Genomic DNA, 18,981 nt, shown 5'->3' on the forward strand with positions numbered 1-18,981 from the left:
AACTTTATTCACAAATAAACTTCAAACTTCCTGCTTCCCTGTTGCTGTTCCGCTAAACTTTTTTGTCGGCGGTCATGGGGGGAGACGTTTAAATCCAGTTCGGACCAGCTATTTTCCATGGACCATAGACCAAAAGAACCAGAGGACGAGTCCGACTTTTTGTGACACGAGCAAAAAACAATTTATTCCTTCTTAGTTACCAATGAACGCCTCATGCTGTGTTGCTAAAGTTAGCTAAGTCAGTTAGCAGTTTGTCGTGATTTGACCCAGCGGGGTTTAAGGCGAGGTGCAGTGAAAGCAGGTACAATTTCCAGTCACACGCAACTTTTATGTATTGCAGTCACTCCTTTTTTTGCACAAGGTCTGCTAAATCTTCTTATGCTTTTATGCTACAGCCAGAAAATTAGAGACATGGAGAATCCAAACAGACCTCAGAGGAAAATGTCCAGAGCTGGAGAGAGTTTGTACAAAGTTCTGGGCCTGGAGAAAGGAGCTTCTCCGGAGGAAATTAAAAGGGCCTACAGGTGTGTAAGAGATGATCAAGTGAATGTGACAGGATTAATAACGGTCATTTTAGTTAGTTGGTCTTTTAATATGTTCAGTAAATATGTAGACAAATATGTAGCTTCTCATATTTTAGTCATAGTCTGGAATAAAAAAATGGAATGTAGACTGCCATTTGCATGTTAAGCAGCAGTAAGAGAAATTTACATCATCTACATCATTAAAATGTCACAAACCCACGGTTTCCAGCTGACTCATCACTAGTATTGCAGCTGTAGCAGTCACACATTTGTGCACATTCTAACTCCCATTTCTGTTCAGGCGATTGGCTTTGCGATATCACCCCGATAAAAACCCAGACAACCCGGAAGCTGCTGAAAAGTTCAAGGAGATCAACAGTGCCAACACGATCCTCAGCGATGAGAAAAAAAGGCCGATCTACGATGAGTACGGATCTATGGGTCTGTACGCGGCCGATCAGTTTGGGGAGGAAGGCGTGAAATACTACTTCCTGATGTCCAAGTGCTGGTTTAAGGTGAAAGGCACAGGACGTGGCTTATAAAACTCTAAACAAAGCGCAAATATCTGCAAACAATTTGTAATACTGAAGTATCCACATGATTCTTTCACATTGTGTATTTGTTATTTAAAAACTGGCGACCATTCCTTCATTTTATTGACCCTTACACTACCTAAAGGGCTGTTCTTTGTGTTTAGGCACTTGTGGTGTGCTGCAGTATTTTCACCTGCTGCTGCTGTTTCTGCTGCTGCTGTTTCTGTTGCGGGAAGTGCAAAACTGAAGACGAGGAGAACTTCGATCATATAGACCCTGAGGACCTGGAGGCAGAGATCAGGCAGCAGGATGCAGGTGAGGGAAAGATTCTGACAGTGCTGCCATCCTGCAATGTGAAATAACACACGAGAAGAAACCTACAGTTTGTTAAATTCTGTTTACAGCAGGAGACCATGTAATAATTGTTCAGCCGAGCTCTAGTGCAGCCACTGAAAAAGCAGGTACAGGTATGACCTCTTTAGGTTCTGTCCACCTGTTCTCATACGCTTGGCTCATCTGGCAGCACTTGAACCTGTGTGTGGGTGATTTCATGCTGTGGCAGCTTTCAGCACTGCTGGTGACAGACGTGTCTGATGTTGTTGCTGAGTACCATTTTACTTGGTAAAGGTTCTCGTGTTGTAATTCAGCTTTGCATGCCTATGTTGCCTATGCAAAAATACAGATTAGTGGTTAGATTGAGTGTAAGTTACTCAACTGCTTCCTAATGCAGTAAAGCATCACTTACAATATTATTGGGTAATTCAGAGCTTCTTTATTTCTTGACAGTGTTTGACAGTTTAATTTCAGAATGTTTAAAGGTTAGGGATCATGATGCCGTGGTTAGCTGAATGCTTACTGTGCATGCTGATTAACCACCAGCGGCTCTCTTTGTTTTCTGCTTTTCTTGAAGAAATACTGAAACTGCAGTAGTAATGGAAAACACCTGTTTTTCAATTCCACAGGGGAAAACGTGCCGATTGTGATTCAGCCTCAAGCAAACAATGGCACCTTCAATGAGTGACGTCTCTGTGGCTCCTTCAGGTTCACCAGTTATTAAACCAGGCTGTCGTCAGTGGCTGAGTATAAACACGCTTTCTCTGTTTTGTTTTTTTTTCTTGCTCCAACTGTGGCTCATGTGGAAAATATCTAAGAGCAACAAAATGTTTACATAAATCAGCGATATCAATGTTTGATGATTTTTATTAATGCCAATGAATCTATCTTTTTTTATTTATTTTTTAACAGTTGAAAAATTATTGATCTATATAAAACAGTGACAAAATGACAAACGTGCCGACCAAATCTCTGGAATTATTACTTGCACTTTAATGTAGCAATATTAAAAATCCTACAGCTGTTGGAGATAAACAAATGGGTCATAGATCAAACACCATCACTTAGAGACTTATGGTGTCACATACACACAGAAATATAGAAAATAGAGGTTAGGTAAAAGAACACTGCTTCTGAGTTTCAGCTACATTCCAAGCTCTAGTTTTTAAAATTACAGATTAAGACCAAAGTAGTTTCTTGACTGTAACAGGGAATAATAATAAACCACTGAGGTGCAGGGACAGTTCAAGGTTTTCAGCTTTGTGTTTGATGAGTGTATTGACACAGTTGATCAAAGTTGTTACCCTGATCTGTGATCTGATCGTACACCTGTTAACTGTAGGTTCCAGTAGTGTCTTAGCAGCATCTTTGATGCTTGTCGTTGTTGCACTTTTTACAGAGCTAATATTTCAGAATGTGTGGCGCTGTTGACTTGTAAATGGCTACTGTGTTGGAGGATCAGTGTTAAGATGCTACAAAGGACATCTATTTTAAACCAAATGATATGAATTGGTAGTTCTGGCCTGTGTTGCTTTTGTTCCCTGTTCCTGTACAAGGTGTGGATCATTTTCACAAGTGCTAATAATAGTTGAATTTTTCAACAGACAGAATATACCTTTTACTCACCGCTTTCCTGAGATAATTTTGAAAGGTTTGCATTGGTGACATGATCCAGCTGTCTCAGGACCATTGTCTCTCTGGTGTGAGGTCCCTTATTAACTGTATATACAGTGAAACTGTAACATTGTGAAATCCGCACACCTATATAATTGCTTTTGATGGGCGGTTTTATGATAGTTTATATATTAAGATAAAACTTTAAATTATGTTTATAATAGTTTTACTGGGTGTAGAACTGTCAGGTCTGTGCTTCATTCAGATGCTTTTGTACAAATGTTATATTTGTACAGAATGTTTAGCATCTGGATGTTTTTTTTCCTTTGGGATTCATGATGGATAACTTTTATTGTCAGCCAAACAACCTTCTATACAATCAGACTTGGTTATGTAACATAAATCATACTTGAACTTCAATTGCTGAGTACGGTTTCATGTTTCTTTGAATGTTTGGTGTATTTTTAAAAGAAACTGGATATTGTGAATCATGATTTGATAAAGCTTTTATGAATTTTATTCTTCCATCTTTTACAACTGTAAAATTGTTTGGCATTTACATTAAAGGTCAAGTTTATTTGAACGGACAAAGTTGTTTTGTAATGTTTCTTTAATTTATTTTTTTGTTGCTGATCAGCATTTCTCTACTTGGTGACTGGTCATTGGCTCCTGTTGTGCTCCACCTCTGACACAGAGCAGCCGGCTTAACCTTCACTTAACACTAGTTAAACACGTCTTATCTGAAGTGTATCCCCTGAAGAGAATATGGAGGCACCACTAGATTCAGAGAAACAGCATCTGATTGAGACTCATTTGGAGCCTATTAGATGGTACGTAGTAACTTACTGCTTCATAAATGCTCAGACTTGGCACAGATGGACTCGAATCTGCTGATAAAATGTTAGAAAAGTGTTTTGCAGTTCTGTGTTCTCTCAGGATGAATCTTTCAGAGAACAAATGCTGCGACTCGGAGTCTAGTGACTATGCTTCCAACGTGGACGACCTGTGGCAGCCTGAGCAGCTCTGTCCGGAGATCGGCACCATGTCGGGGGCTGAGAGTGAAGCAAGGCGTCTGGCCAGAAGGAAGCTTTTCATGGCCTGTGCTGTGAGCCTGGTGTTCATGACCGGAGAGCTGATTGGTAAGATGATGTTAAAGTTACTACACCTCGTCATAAATCTAGGGGGAAACAAAGTTGTGCAGTCAGGGCTGGAGAGAACAAACTAACTCCAATGAACAAAACATACTAAAGTCACAGTTAAGTTTAGACATTCAGGTCTTTATTTGAAGTTCACCCCTCCTTGTTTAAACAGGGCCAGACATGCCTTTCTATGAAGTCACATCACTCATGAGCTTAAACCTGACAGCGGCCCAAGTGTCTCAACCCTCTCTGGAATGTTGACGTGTTCTGCACTTTGCTTGTGGTTCCCAATCCGTCTTTGCAATAACGCACACCTTCCTCCTCTGATGGGCTGCTGCAGGAGGATACGCTGCCCACAGTTTGGCCATCATGACGGATGCAGCTCATCTGCTCACAGACTTCGGCAGCATCCTGATCAGCATCTTTTCCCTGTGCATTTCATCCAAGCCTCAAACGCACACCATGACTTTTGGATGGCATCGAGCTGGTGAGAGGAAAATAACTGACATGATTCAGACCTAAACTTATAACTCACTTATACTTATTGATACCTTTTCTGTTTTGACCCCCAGTTGTTGTGTTGAACAGAGATTCTGGGCGTGCTGCTGTCAGTCGTGTCCATCTGGGCCGTGACAGCAGTTCTGGTTTCATTGGCCATACAGAGGATCACTGATGGAGACTACGACATAGACAGTAGCATCATGTTGATCACCTCGGGCTGTGCTGTGGGCGTAAACATACTGTAAGTCTTCTGAGCTCACTGTCTAAATTGAAGGTCTTGATTAAACCAGTTGTAAAAATCGGATCCCTTTCGTTTTGTTTAGGATGGCCCTGATCCTGAATCAGTCTGGTGCTTCCCACACCCATGGTCATGGCTTTGCTACAAATCATACTCACAGTCACGGACACACCAACGCTAGCGTGAAGGCGGCGTTCATCCACGTGGTGGGAGATCTGCTGCAGAGTGTTGGGGTCCTGCTGGCTGCCACCATCATTCACTTCTGGGTCAGTACTACAGAAAACACTGAAAGTGCATGTGAAACTAGAATGGCCCACAGCAGCTCCACTGGACATTTCATTGGCGTTTTAATCTTTCTTGCAGCCTGAATACAAGATAGCAGATCCAGTTTGCACATTTCTGTTCTCTGTGCTGGTTGTTGGGACGACACTTCCCATCACGAAGGATGTTTTTAGGACACTGATGGAAGGTAGATGTTACTTACACATTACACTGTGTGTACTTGTGTCAGCATTGTCCCTTTTCTGTTACAGGCACCCCTCAGAACATTAACTACAACACCGTGAGAAAGCTGCTGCTGTCCGTCAGAGGAGTTGTGGCTGTTCACAATTTGCACATGTGGAGCCTCAACATGAGTCACTCTTTACTTTCCGTCCACGTGCTCACAGGTAAAAGCAAAGTCAACAGTGCTAATCTCTGCTGCAGCCAGTCCAGTGATGTGAAGCAGGGAATTTAAGCATATGTTGCCCACCATCCAAAGACGTCGAACAGCATTAAAGAAAGTGTCTTCTGTGTCCTCAGAGGACAGCGCCGACTCTCACACCGTCCTCATGAAGTCAACGAAGCTCCTGCGTTCTGAGTTTAGCTTCTCCAGCATCACCATCCAAGTGGAGCGCTGCAGGACTGTGACATGACTCAACACGGACCAAGCACAGGCTGCTGCTTCCTGTGTGACCAGCTCATCGCACAACTGGACAATTTCAGTTCATAGAGCTTTAAATGCCGTTCTGTGAGCAGGTAACTATCAGTTGGCATCCAGGAGATATTCTGCATGACAATGTGAACCTTTTGATGAAACACTGTTACATTAATGTTAGGTCTTCATTTGTCAACTTAAGGTAATGAAGCTAGAATGTGTTTACAATTACTCTAATAAGACTATGAAACCATCCATTATTTTCTTGCCAGGCTGTGGCTTGGCGCATGTTTGCTGTCTGCTCATTTCTACCTACACTAACTGAGAATAAATAATCTGTATAAGCATTTGCTGATTCAGATTCAATTTATTTCAAATTACATCCTGCTCAGACAGTTCCACATTCAGTCTGACAGTCACATAATTAGGTAGTACAGTACATGTCATATTCAACAGTAGAAATAGTACAAGAGTTAAACATTATATCTGACATACAATTTGTTTAAAGTCCTGGCAAAATAAGAAGTCGTTCTCTATGGGCAGACATTAATCTATGTTCCCATCGATGAGCAGGACATCAAGGTAAAACAAATCTGGACTTTCTGGCCCAATGTTACCTCCACATGTATGAATGTGCGAGTTAAATTGTCCATACCATAAAGGTGCCTCCTTAAAAACCAGTCCTCTAGTGTTTTGGCTCCGGGCGCCCGTCCTTCCAGTAGTTGTCGTAGGCTTCCTGGAACATCATCTTGCATGATATTTTGGCTTTGAGTTTGGAGCAGATGAGGAAAGAGCCGCCCATCTTTCTGTGGAGTGAGTAGGTTTCCTCGGGCGGCGGCGTCAGTCGCTCCCTCAGCATCACGGGGATCAGTCTGTGGATGCGCTCGGTGGTGCTCTGAGACCCAAAGTCGAAGGGCTCCTCGGAGGAGAAGGCCTCGCCGAGAATCATCACTGCATCCACGTGGGCGTTCTCCATCGCCTTAAAACAAGACCTCAGCAGTTAAAAACAAGCTTTGGTGTCAAGGGAAAACTCTAGATTCGGTGTAATTGCTTTATTTCTCCAGTAGAGGGAATCACCAAGTTCACAAATGTTTGACAAAGAGCTGCTCACTGTTGAGAATTTTTTTGTTTTGAAAGGGTTGTGTCATTAAATAAAAAAAAAAATTGTTAGAAATCTGAACTATTTGGTTTTCATCTTCAAGGACTTGACAATCTTAAGTGAAAACTAGCAGCACCATCAATCATAATGACTGGTGATAATAGCAAACCGTTATTTAATTCCATTGATGTGCTCATTACCTTTGACTCGTATCCTGTTAGAAACTTCATGTCTCTGGATTTCTGCAGGACGCCTTCTCTGTCTTGATCTGCAGCTGCCTTAATAATCTGAGCAGAGACAAAACACAGCTGATGAAAATAAATGAAAACCAAAATAATTTTACCATTTTTTGTTCTAATGTAACTAAGAAATGTATCCATAGTTAAGGTGATGATACCAGATGTACAAATAATACGATTCCACTGACATATTTTCACTTTACCTCTATATATGTATCTGTGAAGGTCTTATTAAACCCTCTTGTAGCTCCAAAGTCCAGCAGAGCAACCTGAACACAAAACAGTGTGAAGGGGGCGTAACTAATGTACAAACATTCACACGTTTATAAATGTTGGAGAAACACTGACCTTGTGAGTTTGTGGGTCAAAGAAGAAGTTGGACCAGTTTGGGTCCGTCTGCATGTACCTGAACTCAAAAAGCTCCCTCAGGCATAAAATCAAGATTTGCTCGCAGATCTGAGACAAAAATGGAAACAACAATAACAGAATGTGTGTGATGACACTGAAATGCCAGTGAGCCTCGACGCCTGCATTTAGCTCTCCTTGAACTTGAATGCAAGCGGCATTTTGGCAGCGTGAAGGTGTTAACGGTGCGGGGGACTGACTGACCTCGTTCCTGAGTTCCTGGGGGAGGTCAGTGGCCTGGTCCAGGGGGAAGCCAGGCACCAGTGTGGTGGTGAGGACGTGAGGGCTGCTCAGCTCGTCGATCACATCAGGCACGTAGAAGAATGGGTGATCCTTTAGATGCTCTCTGCAAACACACACAGATTCAACACAAAAGCCGTTACACAAAGCAAACAAACGCACTGATAAACACTACAACAGAGCAGGAGATACCTGCAGAGCCCTGATTGAGCTGAACTGAATTTGGTATGAAACATTTTCACTGTAATAAACAAAACCCATGTAATAATTCCTTTGGGGAAGCTGCAAATGTCAACATAGTCTTAAACTCTAATCTTGGATTTTATGACCATTTCCTCCCCCTCAGTATTATCATGTTTTTCACTCATTACACTAGTTATAGTCTTGTCTAATCTACCCGACTAATTTAAGTCAAATATTTACTCTTTAACTCTGATTTGGTTTCCTCTCTGGCTGTTTAGCTGTGAGTGGCTGCACTATGCCCATCAGGCTTATCTTCTGTTTGGTGCTGAGCGTGTAAAAGTACAGGCTGATTGCCCCCCCCTTTTTTTTTTTTTTTGCTAAAACCTGCCCCTGCAACTGATACACTAGGACACAAAGGAGGTGCTACTGCGTGTACCTGAAATGAACCCACAACAACACTAGGCATGAGCAACCATAACCAGCATGACTGAAAACGGCAAAATACTGGCACCTACAGAAACACAAACATCCATTTACCAGTAAAACGGTGGTGGAATCAAGAGGGGATTCTGGGGAAACGCTGTGCAACAACAAGGCAGCATGAATTGCTTAGTGAGCAGCAAAGGTTGATACAAAAACTGAACTGAATCCCTTCTTTTACCACTTCAGACCGTAGGGATCACAGCAATAAAAGGCTGTGATGAAACCATCCAACGCATGATAAATGCATGTGAAACGTCCTAACACAAACAACTTACTGGAATTTTTTGGCGCATTTGGCCTCCCGTATGTAATCACACTCCAGCGCCAGCTCCCGACTCATGACCTCAATGAGGTGCTCAGGAAACAGACCTGCGAAGAGGACGTGGGGGGGTCAGAAAACGCTGGAAATCGCCACAGCCGAGCTGCTGCCGTCACTCCATTTATTGACAGTACATGAGGTTTCGCACTCCACACGGCGGCAGCCGTTATCGTGGGAATGATAAAATACCTCCAGCAGCGTTACCTTCAGGCAGCGCGTTGCTCAAGCTCAGAGCGGTCATGATGTTATTGACGTCGCTGTCGATACTCTTTGCCACTCCAGGATACTGAAAGAAAGGATTTCTCTAAACGCTCTGGGGCTTATCACGTTTGTGCGAGTGTTTTGTCTTTATCTCCTTATACCTGGATCTTCATGGCCACTTCTCTGCCGTCCTTCAGTCTGGCTAAATGCACCTGACCGATCGACGCCGCCGCGAACGGCCTCTCCTCAAAGTACTCCAGTTTGTCCCTCCAGTTCGGGCCGAGGTCACTGGTGATCGCTTTCTGCAGGGACGAAGCAAGAGCTCATGTATGACCCTGCTTTAGTGGATGCGTCGCGTCATTGGCCTCTGAATAACTTACCATCATTTGTTTGGTGGGCATGAAGTCCGCACTCTGACGAACGCGCTCGAAGATTTTGGCCAACTGAGGGTTGATAAAAGCATCATCTGAGGGAGGAGGAGGAGAACAGTCCCATGAGACATCGCTGCTTGATGCTCATTATTGTGCACGTGTTCTTAGACCATGAGGAGGGACGGGTAGATAGTATATAATCTATAAATACCAGCTCCCCTCATGCAGGTTCACACATCAACAAACTCCCACCGCCACATTAGCTTCATAACAAACGTGATCTGAACCATCAAAGTTCACTTGGCCGTAGAACATGTTGCTAAAGTCCATCAGGCTAAAGGAGTCATTTCTTACTTCATGTACTGGAATCAGTCAAAAACAATTTGGACAGAACATAATAGTATCATGGACTTTGGCATATTTTGTTCTGCGATCAATATATTCACGTATCTTTCCATCAAACAAACACTGGCTGGTGTTGGTGAGTGTGGCTGATGGCATTGTGTTCCGTGGTCGGAGGTTATTTTCAGTGATGACATTTGCCTGCTGGTGGAGGGATCCGCTTTGTTTGCCAGTGTCTGAATCAGAAACATGATGCAGTGTTGTCGGGTCTCTGATGAAAGCCAGACCTTTATTTTCACACCGACGCGTGTGCGTTTACTGTCCATAAGAATCCTCAGCGGCGTGTGAGGCGCCGGCGCCCGTGTGTTATGTAATATCACATCACATCATGCTTCATCACATGAATGAAGGCTAAATCCTGAACGTTTTGACAACAGCTCACCTTGAATGCTGAGCATCTGCCCGAGCTTGAGAGCAGCACCTCGAACTTTGCATAGTGTCCTGACGATTCTCTCGGCGTTGGCTTCGGTCAGAAAAGCACTGGAATCCAGCACAGCTTTCTTATCACCTGAAACATAAAAACATAAGTTTTTAAAGATTGAAGAATGTTATTGTTATTTGGGTCAACACCGGACAAAGTGGTGAAGGTGGTGAAGTCATAAAGTCCTCCTTTACCCCCATGTTGAGGTTTCAAGGCCTTTTTGGCCACTTCAGCAATGGCCCCAATGCCAAGTCCAACTGCAAGGCCTGCGAAAACAATGGATTTCAATACAATACAATAACGCACAAAGGAAATTGTACAAAGAAAAAGTAACAGGTTGCCACTGGTGCTTGTAAAAAGGTACAGAGGTTAAATCCTCACAGATATCCTGGCTTTCTGTCCATTTTCACTAGCATGAACTTCACAACAAGCCACATAGTGCTGCTCTGGAGGAAGCTCCAGCGCTGCCAATGTAACTTTCACAACTTGTTTGCACAACTCCAGTCAGAAATAGTACAGAGTAAAGAAATGCCAGAGTCCATTTGGGATTAATACAATAATAATCTGAGGCGACGGAGGCTTCGTCATTTCAGTTAAAGGTGCACAAGCTCCAACTTTCACCTGGTTTTGTAAACTGTTCCCCAATCAGTGCTTATAGAATCAATAAATGGGTCCAAGTGGCTACTCAGCACCAGAAAGTCTGGCTCAAACATGTCCTGAAACACACCAACCTCCAAAATTCACCAGTCGCCCTATGCGAGTGACAGGAACCTTCCTCTCTCTGGCTTTTTCACTGAGCTAAAGAAAACAACAACAACAACAACAACAACAACAAACGCATTAACAATCTGAGACAGAACCACACAGATCACTCCTCCGTGTTGCGGGAACCGCTGGAGCAGGTACCACTTGTTTGTGCTGCTTGGCGCCCGCTTTCTTGGCGTTTCTGGCTTTGTCGATGTCCTCTGAGGTTAGACCCCCCACCGTGGAGTTGTCCTGGTTGAAGGACCTGGTGTGTGGGGAGAAGAGCTGCAGGGACCAGTCCCTGTGGCACTCGGGTCTCTTGGCGCTGGACCCGTGACGGCCGGTCACGCTCCCGGTCAAAGCGGTGCTGAACCGGGCCCTCGTGACTGAAGCTGTGTGGACAGAGGCTCCCTGGTGCCGGTGGAGCGTCTCCTGGAGGACGAAGAGGTCACCATCCGCTTACATACAACGACTCCAAGCAGAAAACGCATCATTTTGGTCGCGCGGAGCTCTGATTGACTCACCGTCGCTGCTCTGGAGGCGCGATGGAAGCTCCGGTTCCCCGCTGGGGCTCGGTTCGCTGCCCGCTTCATCCACGCCGCACCCGTCCGCACCGCGGCGTCGCCCGTCATGGTGTCGTCCCACTCAGACCTGCGCAGAGGTCCGTCCGAACACGAGGGTCCAGTTTATTAGGTACAGAAAAGCTGGCTTAAATGGACGCGTTTCATCAACTGTGTGGTCATTTTGGAGCAGAAAAAATAAATAATAATAATGTATAATGTATGTAATGTATAAGCATTTCACCACATGTTTAACTGACCAGAACTCTACTGTTGGACTGTGAAGGCATCGCCCAGGTGCGCCTCATAAACTGACCAGAGAAAACAACGCAGCCCACGCGCACGCCAACTTTGTCGGACTATGTGACAAACGGCACGAAGTCGGTCGACAAGTTTTCCAGCTCCAACTCTGAATGAGTTCGCGGCGGACGTGAGTCACAGGAACCGAAGGGAGGGGAAAAAAAGTAGGAGATTTAACTCGCTCACCGAACAGATGCTTTTCCAACACGAGTCCTCTCAGTGGCGCGAGCTCGCGCCGAGCATGGTCCGCCGGCAGCACGCGCCGCCGCTCTCCCGGCTCCGAGTCCGCTCCGTTGGCGGTAAACAGCTCACACAGGGCGGCGAAGGCGGACGAGGCACGCGCCAATGAGGCGAAGCTCGGCCGTTAGCTCCGGCTAACGTCAACTAACGGGCGCTGCTCGCGGCGGGGCGGCTTACGTGTCCACTCAGGGCGGGCCCTGAACTGCACATGCTGCCTTCAAGGGCTTTGCGAAATCCACGCACGTCAGTATAAATCAGTAGTGATTAATACTTTTTCACAACAATTTTTGATGTGAAAGTGACAAAAGTAGGAGCTGTGCTTAGAGGAGCTTTTGATGTAAAATGTACCTTTATATGTGAATTGTTATTCATCCGGCCCTTAATGATCTAAATGATGTAAATTATATCAACTACGTTTTGCAGCTGCACCCATATACTATTCATTTACTATGTATAAAGTCTTTTTAGTGTATGCAGTAAGTTTTTCTTGAATAAATAGGGAGTTCCTGGAGAGGAGTTACACAGACTGAATCATTACTCATACTTCTGCTTCCTAACATTTTGAGGAACTATACCAATAATATATATTTTAAGATTTTTAACGGCTGGTAGCTGCTGTGTATTTGTCCTTTGTCCCCTGTTGAGAAGACAACAGCATTTATTTTAAAATTTGCCTAAATTAAAACTCAGTGGGAAGTTCTTTAAGAGAAGAATGTGTTCAATAATGGTTTCATATAAGTAGAACTCAAATGCAGAAACCTCTGAGGAGCACCTAAAGGCAGCATTACCCATATAATTATCACTGACCTAGGACTATTAGCGTTTGGCTGTAGCAGCTGGGACAGAGTGGATGATGAATCACTAATTATAAGGAACAGTGAATATGTCTGATTTAATTGTAGCACTGCGGTGCTTGGATCAAATGATGGGTAATATAAAACTGAAACAGCAGTGAATCAGACTTTACATAATTGTGACTGATGTCAGCTCTACTTGCTGCATGACCACATGAATTTCTGGATGTTTCAGATGTATCATATACAAGAGGATCAAGCAAAGTGTGTGTTAAATTATTATTTCATCTTCATTTATTTGAGATTATCATACATGGAGACGAATAATTTTTATTAAACTTGCTTGAACCTCTGCCACACACTTTAAAAAATTCACAATGATCACAATGACAACATAAAGCTGCGGCTAACCAATATTTTTATCTGAATAAATAAGCAGACGTGTCAGGGCCGAATGGCCAGCTGCAGCTTTGGGAAGAGTCGGAGCGCATTCTGCGTCGTCACCTCCATCACCTTTTCCACTGACACTCCTTTAATTTTACTGATGTACTCGGCAGATATAGAGATGTTCTTTGGCTCGTTTCTCACCTGCAAAAGGAGTGAAAAGAAAGGAGTTGATCAATAAAACTGTATTTTAGGGAGACAAGCTAAATAAAACCTAATAAACAGCATTTACCTGTTTCTCTGGACCCAGCGCAGGTGAATCAGTCTCCAGACAGATGTTCTCCAACGGCAACTGTTTAACAAGTTTTTGCTTCTTAGTGGAAAAGAAAGCATCAACACTCATTAACATTTAGCATGACAAAACTAAGCAGTGAAAACAACCAAATTGAGCACGTGTTGCTGTACCTGTTCACTCCGAATTATGGATGGAGGAATAGAAAAGAAATATCCAGCCTTCACTCCCTCCATGGCAACAGATGGCTTCCCATCAAAAGCATGAAGAAGGGCTTTATCGACACCTAGTGGCATTTCACGGGACTGCAGTTATCTTCTTAAATACAGTACATGTTCATGGCTATTCCACAAGTAAACTGACAGTCTTAGTGTACCTTGCTCTTTGAGGAGGTGGATAGTGGGTCTTCCAGCTGACCGTGAATGAACATTTCTAGAAATAAAAAACACAACACTATTGGCTAAGAGGGTAAGTGTGTGTGTTGGGGGGGGGCAGTTCCTAGATTTGTTGATTTGTTAAAATAATGTCATTTTATGGTTTTTGATACTGATCAAGCAGAAAGTCACTGCCATGTTCTAACATCATCTTAATTGTAAGTGTTACTTACAGAGGCAGATCCAGTTCTTTGGCTATATGCGCCTGACGAATGAGGACCTGCCTTTGGCTCTCTTTATCACACTCGTTGCTGATAAACCTGGGTGTAAAATCTAAACCAACCTTTCGTAAAAAGTGTCAACAAAGTTCATGAATGCAAAAGAAAAGAAGCAAAGACAGAAAGTCTGGTCAAGTTAGATGGACAAAATCTTTACCTCCCCAATAGCCACAAGTTGGTCTTTATATTTCTCTATGATAGGTAGCGCAGCATCCAAATCCTGCAGACAGACAGAAGCACCCATCCCATAACTATAATACAAATATAATACAGAAGGCATACACAGTTATAGTGTTATTAAAACTCTTCTTATTGAATACAGCTCATAGTTGTACTGACACAGAGTTTTATTTTGTTATTGTATGTGACCCTGTAGACCTTACCTGAACAGAAGCAGCCCTCGACTGCTCAGGGGAAACTGCCTGAACAGGGTGGACTCCTAAGCAGGGGAAAATAAAACCTGGGAACCTACAAATAGGTGAAAACGTCAGTATAAACATAAAGCTTAGGTTAAAAGTGCCAACACTCAGCTCACCTCTGTGACAACGCGATGATCTTGTCAAATTCCGCAGCATGTTCTGCCACAGCCAGTAGTGCCAACAATCCGGCCTGGGCAATAACACAGCACATAATCAGCAAACACTTGAATTAGTAACTGTAGTAAAGGTTTCTTATAAAAGATGGGTCGTCACCTTTTTTGAATTCTCTATCACGCCATCTATGTCCTAGCAAAGATAAGAAGAAATTTTAATCTAAAGTTAAAACATTAATGTGCGATCTTTTAATGTGTCATATTAATACCTTGTCAAAATCCCCCGCAGAGATATGACAGTGACAGTCGATAAACCTCAGCATGGGAACAGCGCAAAGCTCAAACCCAAAACAAAAGCCTTTTCCGGCTGAAAGTTAAGTTGCGCATGCGTTAACAAGTCACGCGGTCGGAGCGCTCTCCTAAATCTGATTGGCTGGAGGTTGGCGGCGTGACAGCGTATCAAAGACATTGTTTTCATTCTGTGCAATTCTTCCCTTTTCCGTCTTCCTGGTTGTTGTTTCATTGGTTTCATCTTATGATGCTCGAAGCTCATCGTGTGACATTCAAGCCGCGTCCTTCTGACCACGGAGTTTCCGTCTGAAATGGGAGTTTTGAGCGTTTCTCTGCTTTTATCGGCCCTTCTGGTCGGCTTCAGCAGAGCCAGGTACGAACCGAACTGGGACTCCATCGACTCCCGACCGCTGCCAGCCTGGTACGATCAGGCCAAATTCGGTATCTTCATCCACTGGGGGGTGTTTTCTGTCCCGAGCTTCGGCAGCGAGTGGTTTTGGTGAGTACATTGTGCATTTGTGCTAAATAAATCACATGATACATTGGATGACTAGAGTCATGCAAAAATGCTGAGTAAGGAGACCGGTTCTTCTGGTTTCCAGCGTGAGTCATTGCGTGTACTTCAGATTTGAAACGATAAAACATAACTACTTTAAGAGGCTGAGCGAAGTAACCTCATGACTGTTTATGAGCGTTTATATAATGATCTTGATCAGCAGATGGCGCCAACGCCGCAACCCAAAGTTGTCACACTTTCACTTCTTCATTTCCTAAAGTCTGAAGTGGCCAAGGTTCAAATCTGACCTGACCTGCATTTGTGTTATGATTGAACGCCACTAAACGGTTCTGTCTCACAACCATAACACCTTAAATCTCAACTTTTCCATAATGATCGATGCAGCATAATTACAGACACCTGCAAAGATGTCAACTAAACAAAGCCCACGCACCCAAGAAGTCTGTCTCTTATGATTAAACGTTTCTGAGAAGCTGCTAAAGGAATAAATCCTGAGAGCCTCCTCTTACCTCACCTTGTTTTGCTTTTACTCTCCGTTCCAGGTGGTATTGGCAGGGGCAAAAATTAAAGCCATATGTTGATTTCATGAAGAAAAACTATCCCCCGAACTTCAAGTATCAAGACTTTGCGCCACAGTTTACTGCTGAGTTCTTCGATGCCAAAGTGTGGACAGACATCTTTGCCTCATCTGGAGCAAAATACATCGTCCTGACTACAAAACACCACGAAGGTACCGCAACTGACCCATATGCTGTCAGAAGCACTGATGATAAATTCATCGTTTAATCAGTTTCACATTTACAGTTTAGACACATACATACAGGTTCAGCCGCTCTGTCATAGTTCTGCTTTCAAAAGGTTAATGAAGGTCGTGACCAGTGAGCATGTAGCATTTTGTACTTGACGCTATTTTTCTTTCCAGGTTTCACTCTGTGGGGATCAAAATACTCCTGGAACTGGAATGCAGTGGATGTTGGACCTGAAAGAGACCTGGTGGACGAAATGGCCACTGCCCTCCGTGCCAACAGCGACCTACGTTTAGGGCTGTACCACTCCCTGTTCGAGTGGTTCAACCCGCTCTTTAAACTGGACGCTGCCAATGTGTTCAAAACAACCTACTTCCCCACCTCTAAAACTCTGCCTGAGCTCTATGAGCTCATTCTTAAGTACAAACCAGATGTGTTGTGGTCTGATGGTGACGGCAACGCACCTGACAAGTACTGGAACAGCACTGGCTTCTTAGCCTGGCTCTATAACGACAGGTAGTGTGTATCACATGACTACTTACTTGTACGGCATCATGGACATAACGCTGACCTCAACAATGTCGCTTTTACCTTCAGTCCAGTGCGAGACACGGTGGTGACCAACGATCGGTGGGGCTATGGCTGCATATGCAACCACGGGGGATATTACACCTGTGACGATCGCTACCAGCCGGGACACCTGCTCAAACACAAATGGGAAAACTGCATGACCATCGACAAAAAGTCCTGGGGCTACAGACGTAATGCTCCGCTCAGCGACTACCTAACCATCCAGGAGCTCGTGGAGGTGGGGGTGGAAAATCTCATTAAGCTTTGGAAGCGCCTCGTCACGTAGCCACGCGTCTTACGGCTCCATCTGAAGCCAAACCATCATTCATTATTAAATGGCTTATTGGAAGACTTTTCTTACGTTGACTTTAGAAATGGAAGCATTTAATTAGCGAGTGACCTTTTCCCAAGACTCCAAATGCCAACCATCAAAAGTATAATTTCTACCATCTATAGTCAGTCTCCCTGGGGAACTATAACCCTTAAGCTTTAAGAGCTTCACATACTGCATATCCACATAGCGTACGTAACATACAGTTCATGACCTTGGAGAGAGGCTGCGGTCGTAAAGCTGCTCCATCTGCTTGTGCTTGTTTCAGACTTTGGTGGAGACTGTGTCCTGTGGGGGAAACCTGCTGATGAACGTCGGCGCCACACCCGACGGACGCATCGCTCCGGTCTTCGAGGAGCGTCTCAGGCAGATGGGTCAGTGGCTGAAGGTGAACGGGGAGGCCATCTACAACACGACGGCGTGGCGGGCTCAGAAAGACAGCGGCACTCCTGCCGTCTGGTGGGTTTGGGGGTTCCGCTGTACAGCATGTGCTCATACTGTACATCACGTTCGCTGATCTGGCCCGTGTCCAACAGGTACACGTCCAAACCACAGGAAAAGGCCCTCTATGCCATTTTGGTGATGTGGCCAACAAACAGTTCTGTGGTTCTGCATGACCCGGTGGTTACACAAGGTAAAAGTCAGGTGAGACCCGTTGAGCTTTCATCTTGTGTTGGTCTCAGCTCCTCCCACTCGACATGTCAACCTTGTTCACGCGTTGCTTCTGTGGTTCTTCAATACGAAGGTGGTGCTGCTCGGTCACGGCCCTCTGCAGTGGGAGCCCGTGACGCCCAGTGGGCTGCGGGTTGACCTGTCCAAGCTGTCCTTCAGCCAGATGCCATGCGAGTGGGCCTGGACGCTGAGGCTGACAGGTGCCACTTAAAAGGAAACAAGAGCACTTGAAGTGGAACAGAGGCGAGCGGCAGGACGAGAGGATGACCCCAATACGCTGGAACAATTACACACAGAACGTGATGCGAGCCTGCGCCGTCTGTCCTCAAGCGGCTAGAAAATATGTGACTCGCCTGTTTACGGTGTAGTGGGGAGTGGGACTTACTTGTATAAGGAATCAACATAATCAGGGTCTGGAGAATTGAAAGCACAGAAAATACTGCTGAAGCTCCGTTGAATTCATTTACATGTGACTTGATCACTAATCTTATGTGTGACTTGTCACAGTTTTTGCACTGCTGACTTTTTTTGGCTTGTTTTGTATGTTTTGATACAAACTGCAGCACTAATGTGGCGTCACCACCTTTAAATGTGAAGCAATAAATCAAATTCTTTTTCCGCATCATTTATTATCCTATATGTAAAACGCTTTCTTGACTCCTGGCCGTGGGTGGATGACTTCAGGTGACGCGTCCTTCTAGCGCCCCCTGTTGGCCGCACCTCAACTAGCGCCACAACGGTGCGGCCGCGCTGACGGCGCACATCCGACGTCTCCACCCGCACGTCGCCGCGCACGGACGGCCCCTCCGCGACGGCGACGCTATGAGGCCGTCCGCATGTCGCACGCTGGCCGGTAAGCTTGCCCTGCGCTTCCTGTGCTCACGCCGCTGCGCCCTTTTTCCTCCGCCGAGCCGCGTCATGTGCGGGTGCGTGCGGGTCCGGCGCAGCGCACATCTCACTGTTGTGTCTGCCGTCGGCTGCACGCCTTTAAGGTGGGAGGTTCCTCATCTGCAAATGTTCCATGACGCGCAGATGGGGGGTTTGCAAGGGGTTCTCACGTCCGTGCGTTTCCCCCTTCCCCAGGCTTTCCCCGGCACATGACAGCTGGTCCCCTAAACAACAACAACAACAACAACAACAACAACAACCACGGGCAGGACGCGAGGATGTGTGCGCCATTTACGCAGAACTTGCG

The 18,981-nt window shown here is 44.9% G+C and overlaps 5 protein-coding genes across 12 annotated transcripts; 3 read left to right on the forward strand and 2 right to left on the reverse strand.

The window, feature by feature from the left end:
• The first annotated feature begins 14 nt into the window (after positions 1 to 14).
• Positions 15 to 2,313, forward strand: dnajc5gb (DnaJ (Hsp40) homolog, subfamily C, member 5 gamma b). Of its 5 annotated transcripts, none has more exons than XM_029139426.3 (6): positions 15 to 301; positions 396 to 524; positions 826 to 1,039; positions 1,222 to 1,372; positions 1,465 to 1,524; positions 2,020 to 2,313. In XM_029139426.3, the coding sequence occupies exons 2-6, from the start codon at positions 412 to 414 to the stop codon at positions 2,076 to 2,078; spliced, it is 597 nt and encodes a 198-aa protein (XP_028995259.1). In that variant the 5' UTR covers positions 15 to 301; positions 396 to 411; the 3' UTR covers positions 2,079 to 2,313. The 5 variants fall into 5 exon arrangements, with proteins under 5 accessions (XP_028995259.1, XP_028995262.1, XP_028995258.1 ...); XM_029139429.3 differs by having other exon boundaries at positions 1,465 to 1,518; XM_029139425.3 differs by having other exon boundaries at positions 16 to 301; positions 1,462 to 1,524.
• A 1,402-nt stretch (positions 2,314 to 3,715) lies between these two features.
• LOC114848672 (proton-coupled zinc antiporter SLC30A2-like) lies at positions 3,716 to 6,145 on the forward strand. 2 transcript variants are annotated; one of them, XM_029139404.3, is made up of 8 exons: positions 3,716 to 3,834; positions 3,941 to 4,143; positions 4,484 to 4,630; positions 4,732 to 4,885; positions 4,968 to 5,148; positions 5,246 to 5,351; positions 5,416 to 5,550; positions 5,684 to 6,145. In XM_029139404.3, exons 1-8 carry the CDS (start codon positions 3,770 to 3,772, stop codon positions 5,794 to 5,796), a joined length of 1,104 nt encoding a protein of 367 aa, XP_028995237.1. In that variant the 5' UTR covers positions 3,716 to 3,769; the 3' UTR covers positions 5,797 to 6,145. The 2 variants fall into 2 exon arrangements, with proteins under 2 accessions (XP_028995237.1, XP_028995236.1); XM_029139403.3 differs by having other exon boundaries at positions 3,739 to 4,143.
• coq8ab (coenzyme Q8A, genome duplicate b) lies at positions 6,146 to 12,205 on the reverse strand. The gene is made up of 15 exons (XM_029139369.2): positions 11,952 to 12,205; positions 11,430 to 11,556; positions 11,068 to 11,337; positions 10,893 to 10,959; positions 10,356 to 10,427; positions 10,123 to 10,248; positions 9,348 to 9,433; positions 9,129 to 9,269; positions 8,971 to 9,052; positions 8,723 to 8,816; positions 7,746 to 7,887; positions 7,485 to 7,592; positions 7,340 to 7,405; positions 7,098 to 7,184; positions 6,146 to 6,777 (listed from the first exon to the last, which is right to left on the reverse strand). The coding sequence occupies exons 2-15, from the start codon at positions 11,535 to 11,537 to the stop codon at positions 6,484 to 6,486; spliced, it is 1,743 nt and encodes a 580-aa protein (XP_028995202.1). The 5' UTR covers positions 11,538 to 11,556; positions 11,952 to 12,205; the 3' UTR covers positions 6,146 to 6,483.
• Positions 12,206 to 13,070: 865 nt separating this feature from the next.
• LOC114848681 (putative deoxyribonuclease TATDN3) lies at positions 13,071 to 15,127 on the reverse strand. 3 transcript variants are annotated; one of them, XM_029139418.3, is made up of 10 exons: positions 14,929 to 15,127; positions 14,820 to 14,852; positions 14,663 to 14,736; positions 14,511 to 14,595; positions 14,285 to 14,347; positions 14,083 to 14,192; positions 13,852 to 13,907; positions 13,649 to 13,761; positions 13,476 to 13,535; positions 13,071 to 13,387 (listed from the first exon to the last, which is right to left on the reverse strand). In XM_029139418.3, exons 1-10 carry the CDS (start codon positions 14,980 to 14,982, stop codon positions 13,244 to 13,246), a joined length of 792 nt encoding a protein of 263 aa, XP_028995251.1. In that variant the 5' UTR covers positions 14,983 to 15,127; the 3' UTR covers positions 13,071 to 13,243. The 3 variants fall into 3 exon arrangements, with proteins under 3 accessions (XP_028995251.1, XP_028995250.1, XP_028995249.1); XM_029139417.3 differs by having other exon boundaries at positions 13,476 to 13,553; XM_029139416.3 differs by having other exon boundaries at positions 13,476 to 13,556.
• A 134-nt stretch (positions 15,128 to 15,261) lies between these two features.
• On the forward strand, positions 15,262 to 18,411 carry fuca2 (alpha-L-fucosidase 2). Its single transcript, XM_029139393.3, has 7 exons — positions 15,262 to 15,449; positions 16,010 to 16,197; positions 16,390 to 16,729; positions 16,811 to 17,021; positions 17,383 to 17,573; positions 17,651 to 17,759; positions 17,860 to 18,411. Exons 1-7 carry the CDS (start codon positions 15,262 to 15,264, stop codon positions 17,995 to 17,997), a joined length of 1,365 nt encoding a protein of 454 aa, XP_028995226.1. The 3' UTR covers positions 17,998 to 18,411.
• Positions 18,412 to 18,981: the final 570 nt, after the last annotated feature.

This window comes from Betta splendens, chromosome 22, assembly GCF_900634795.4.
Source record: "Betta splendens chromosome 22, fBetSpl5.4, whole genome shotgun sequence".
Classification (NCBI taxonomy): domain Eukaryota; kingdom Metazoa; phylum Chordata; class Actinopteri; order Anabantiformes; family Osphronemidae; genus Betta; species Betta splendens.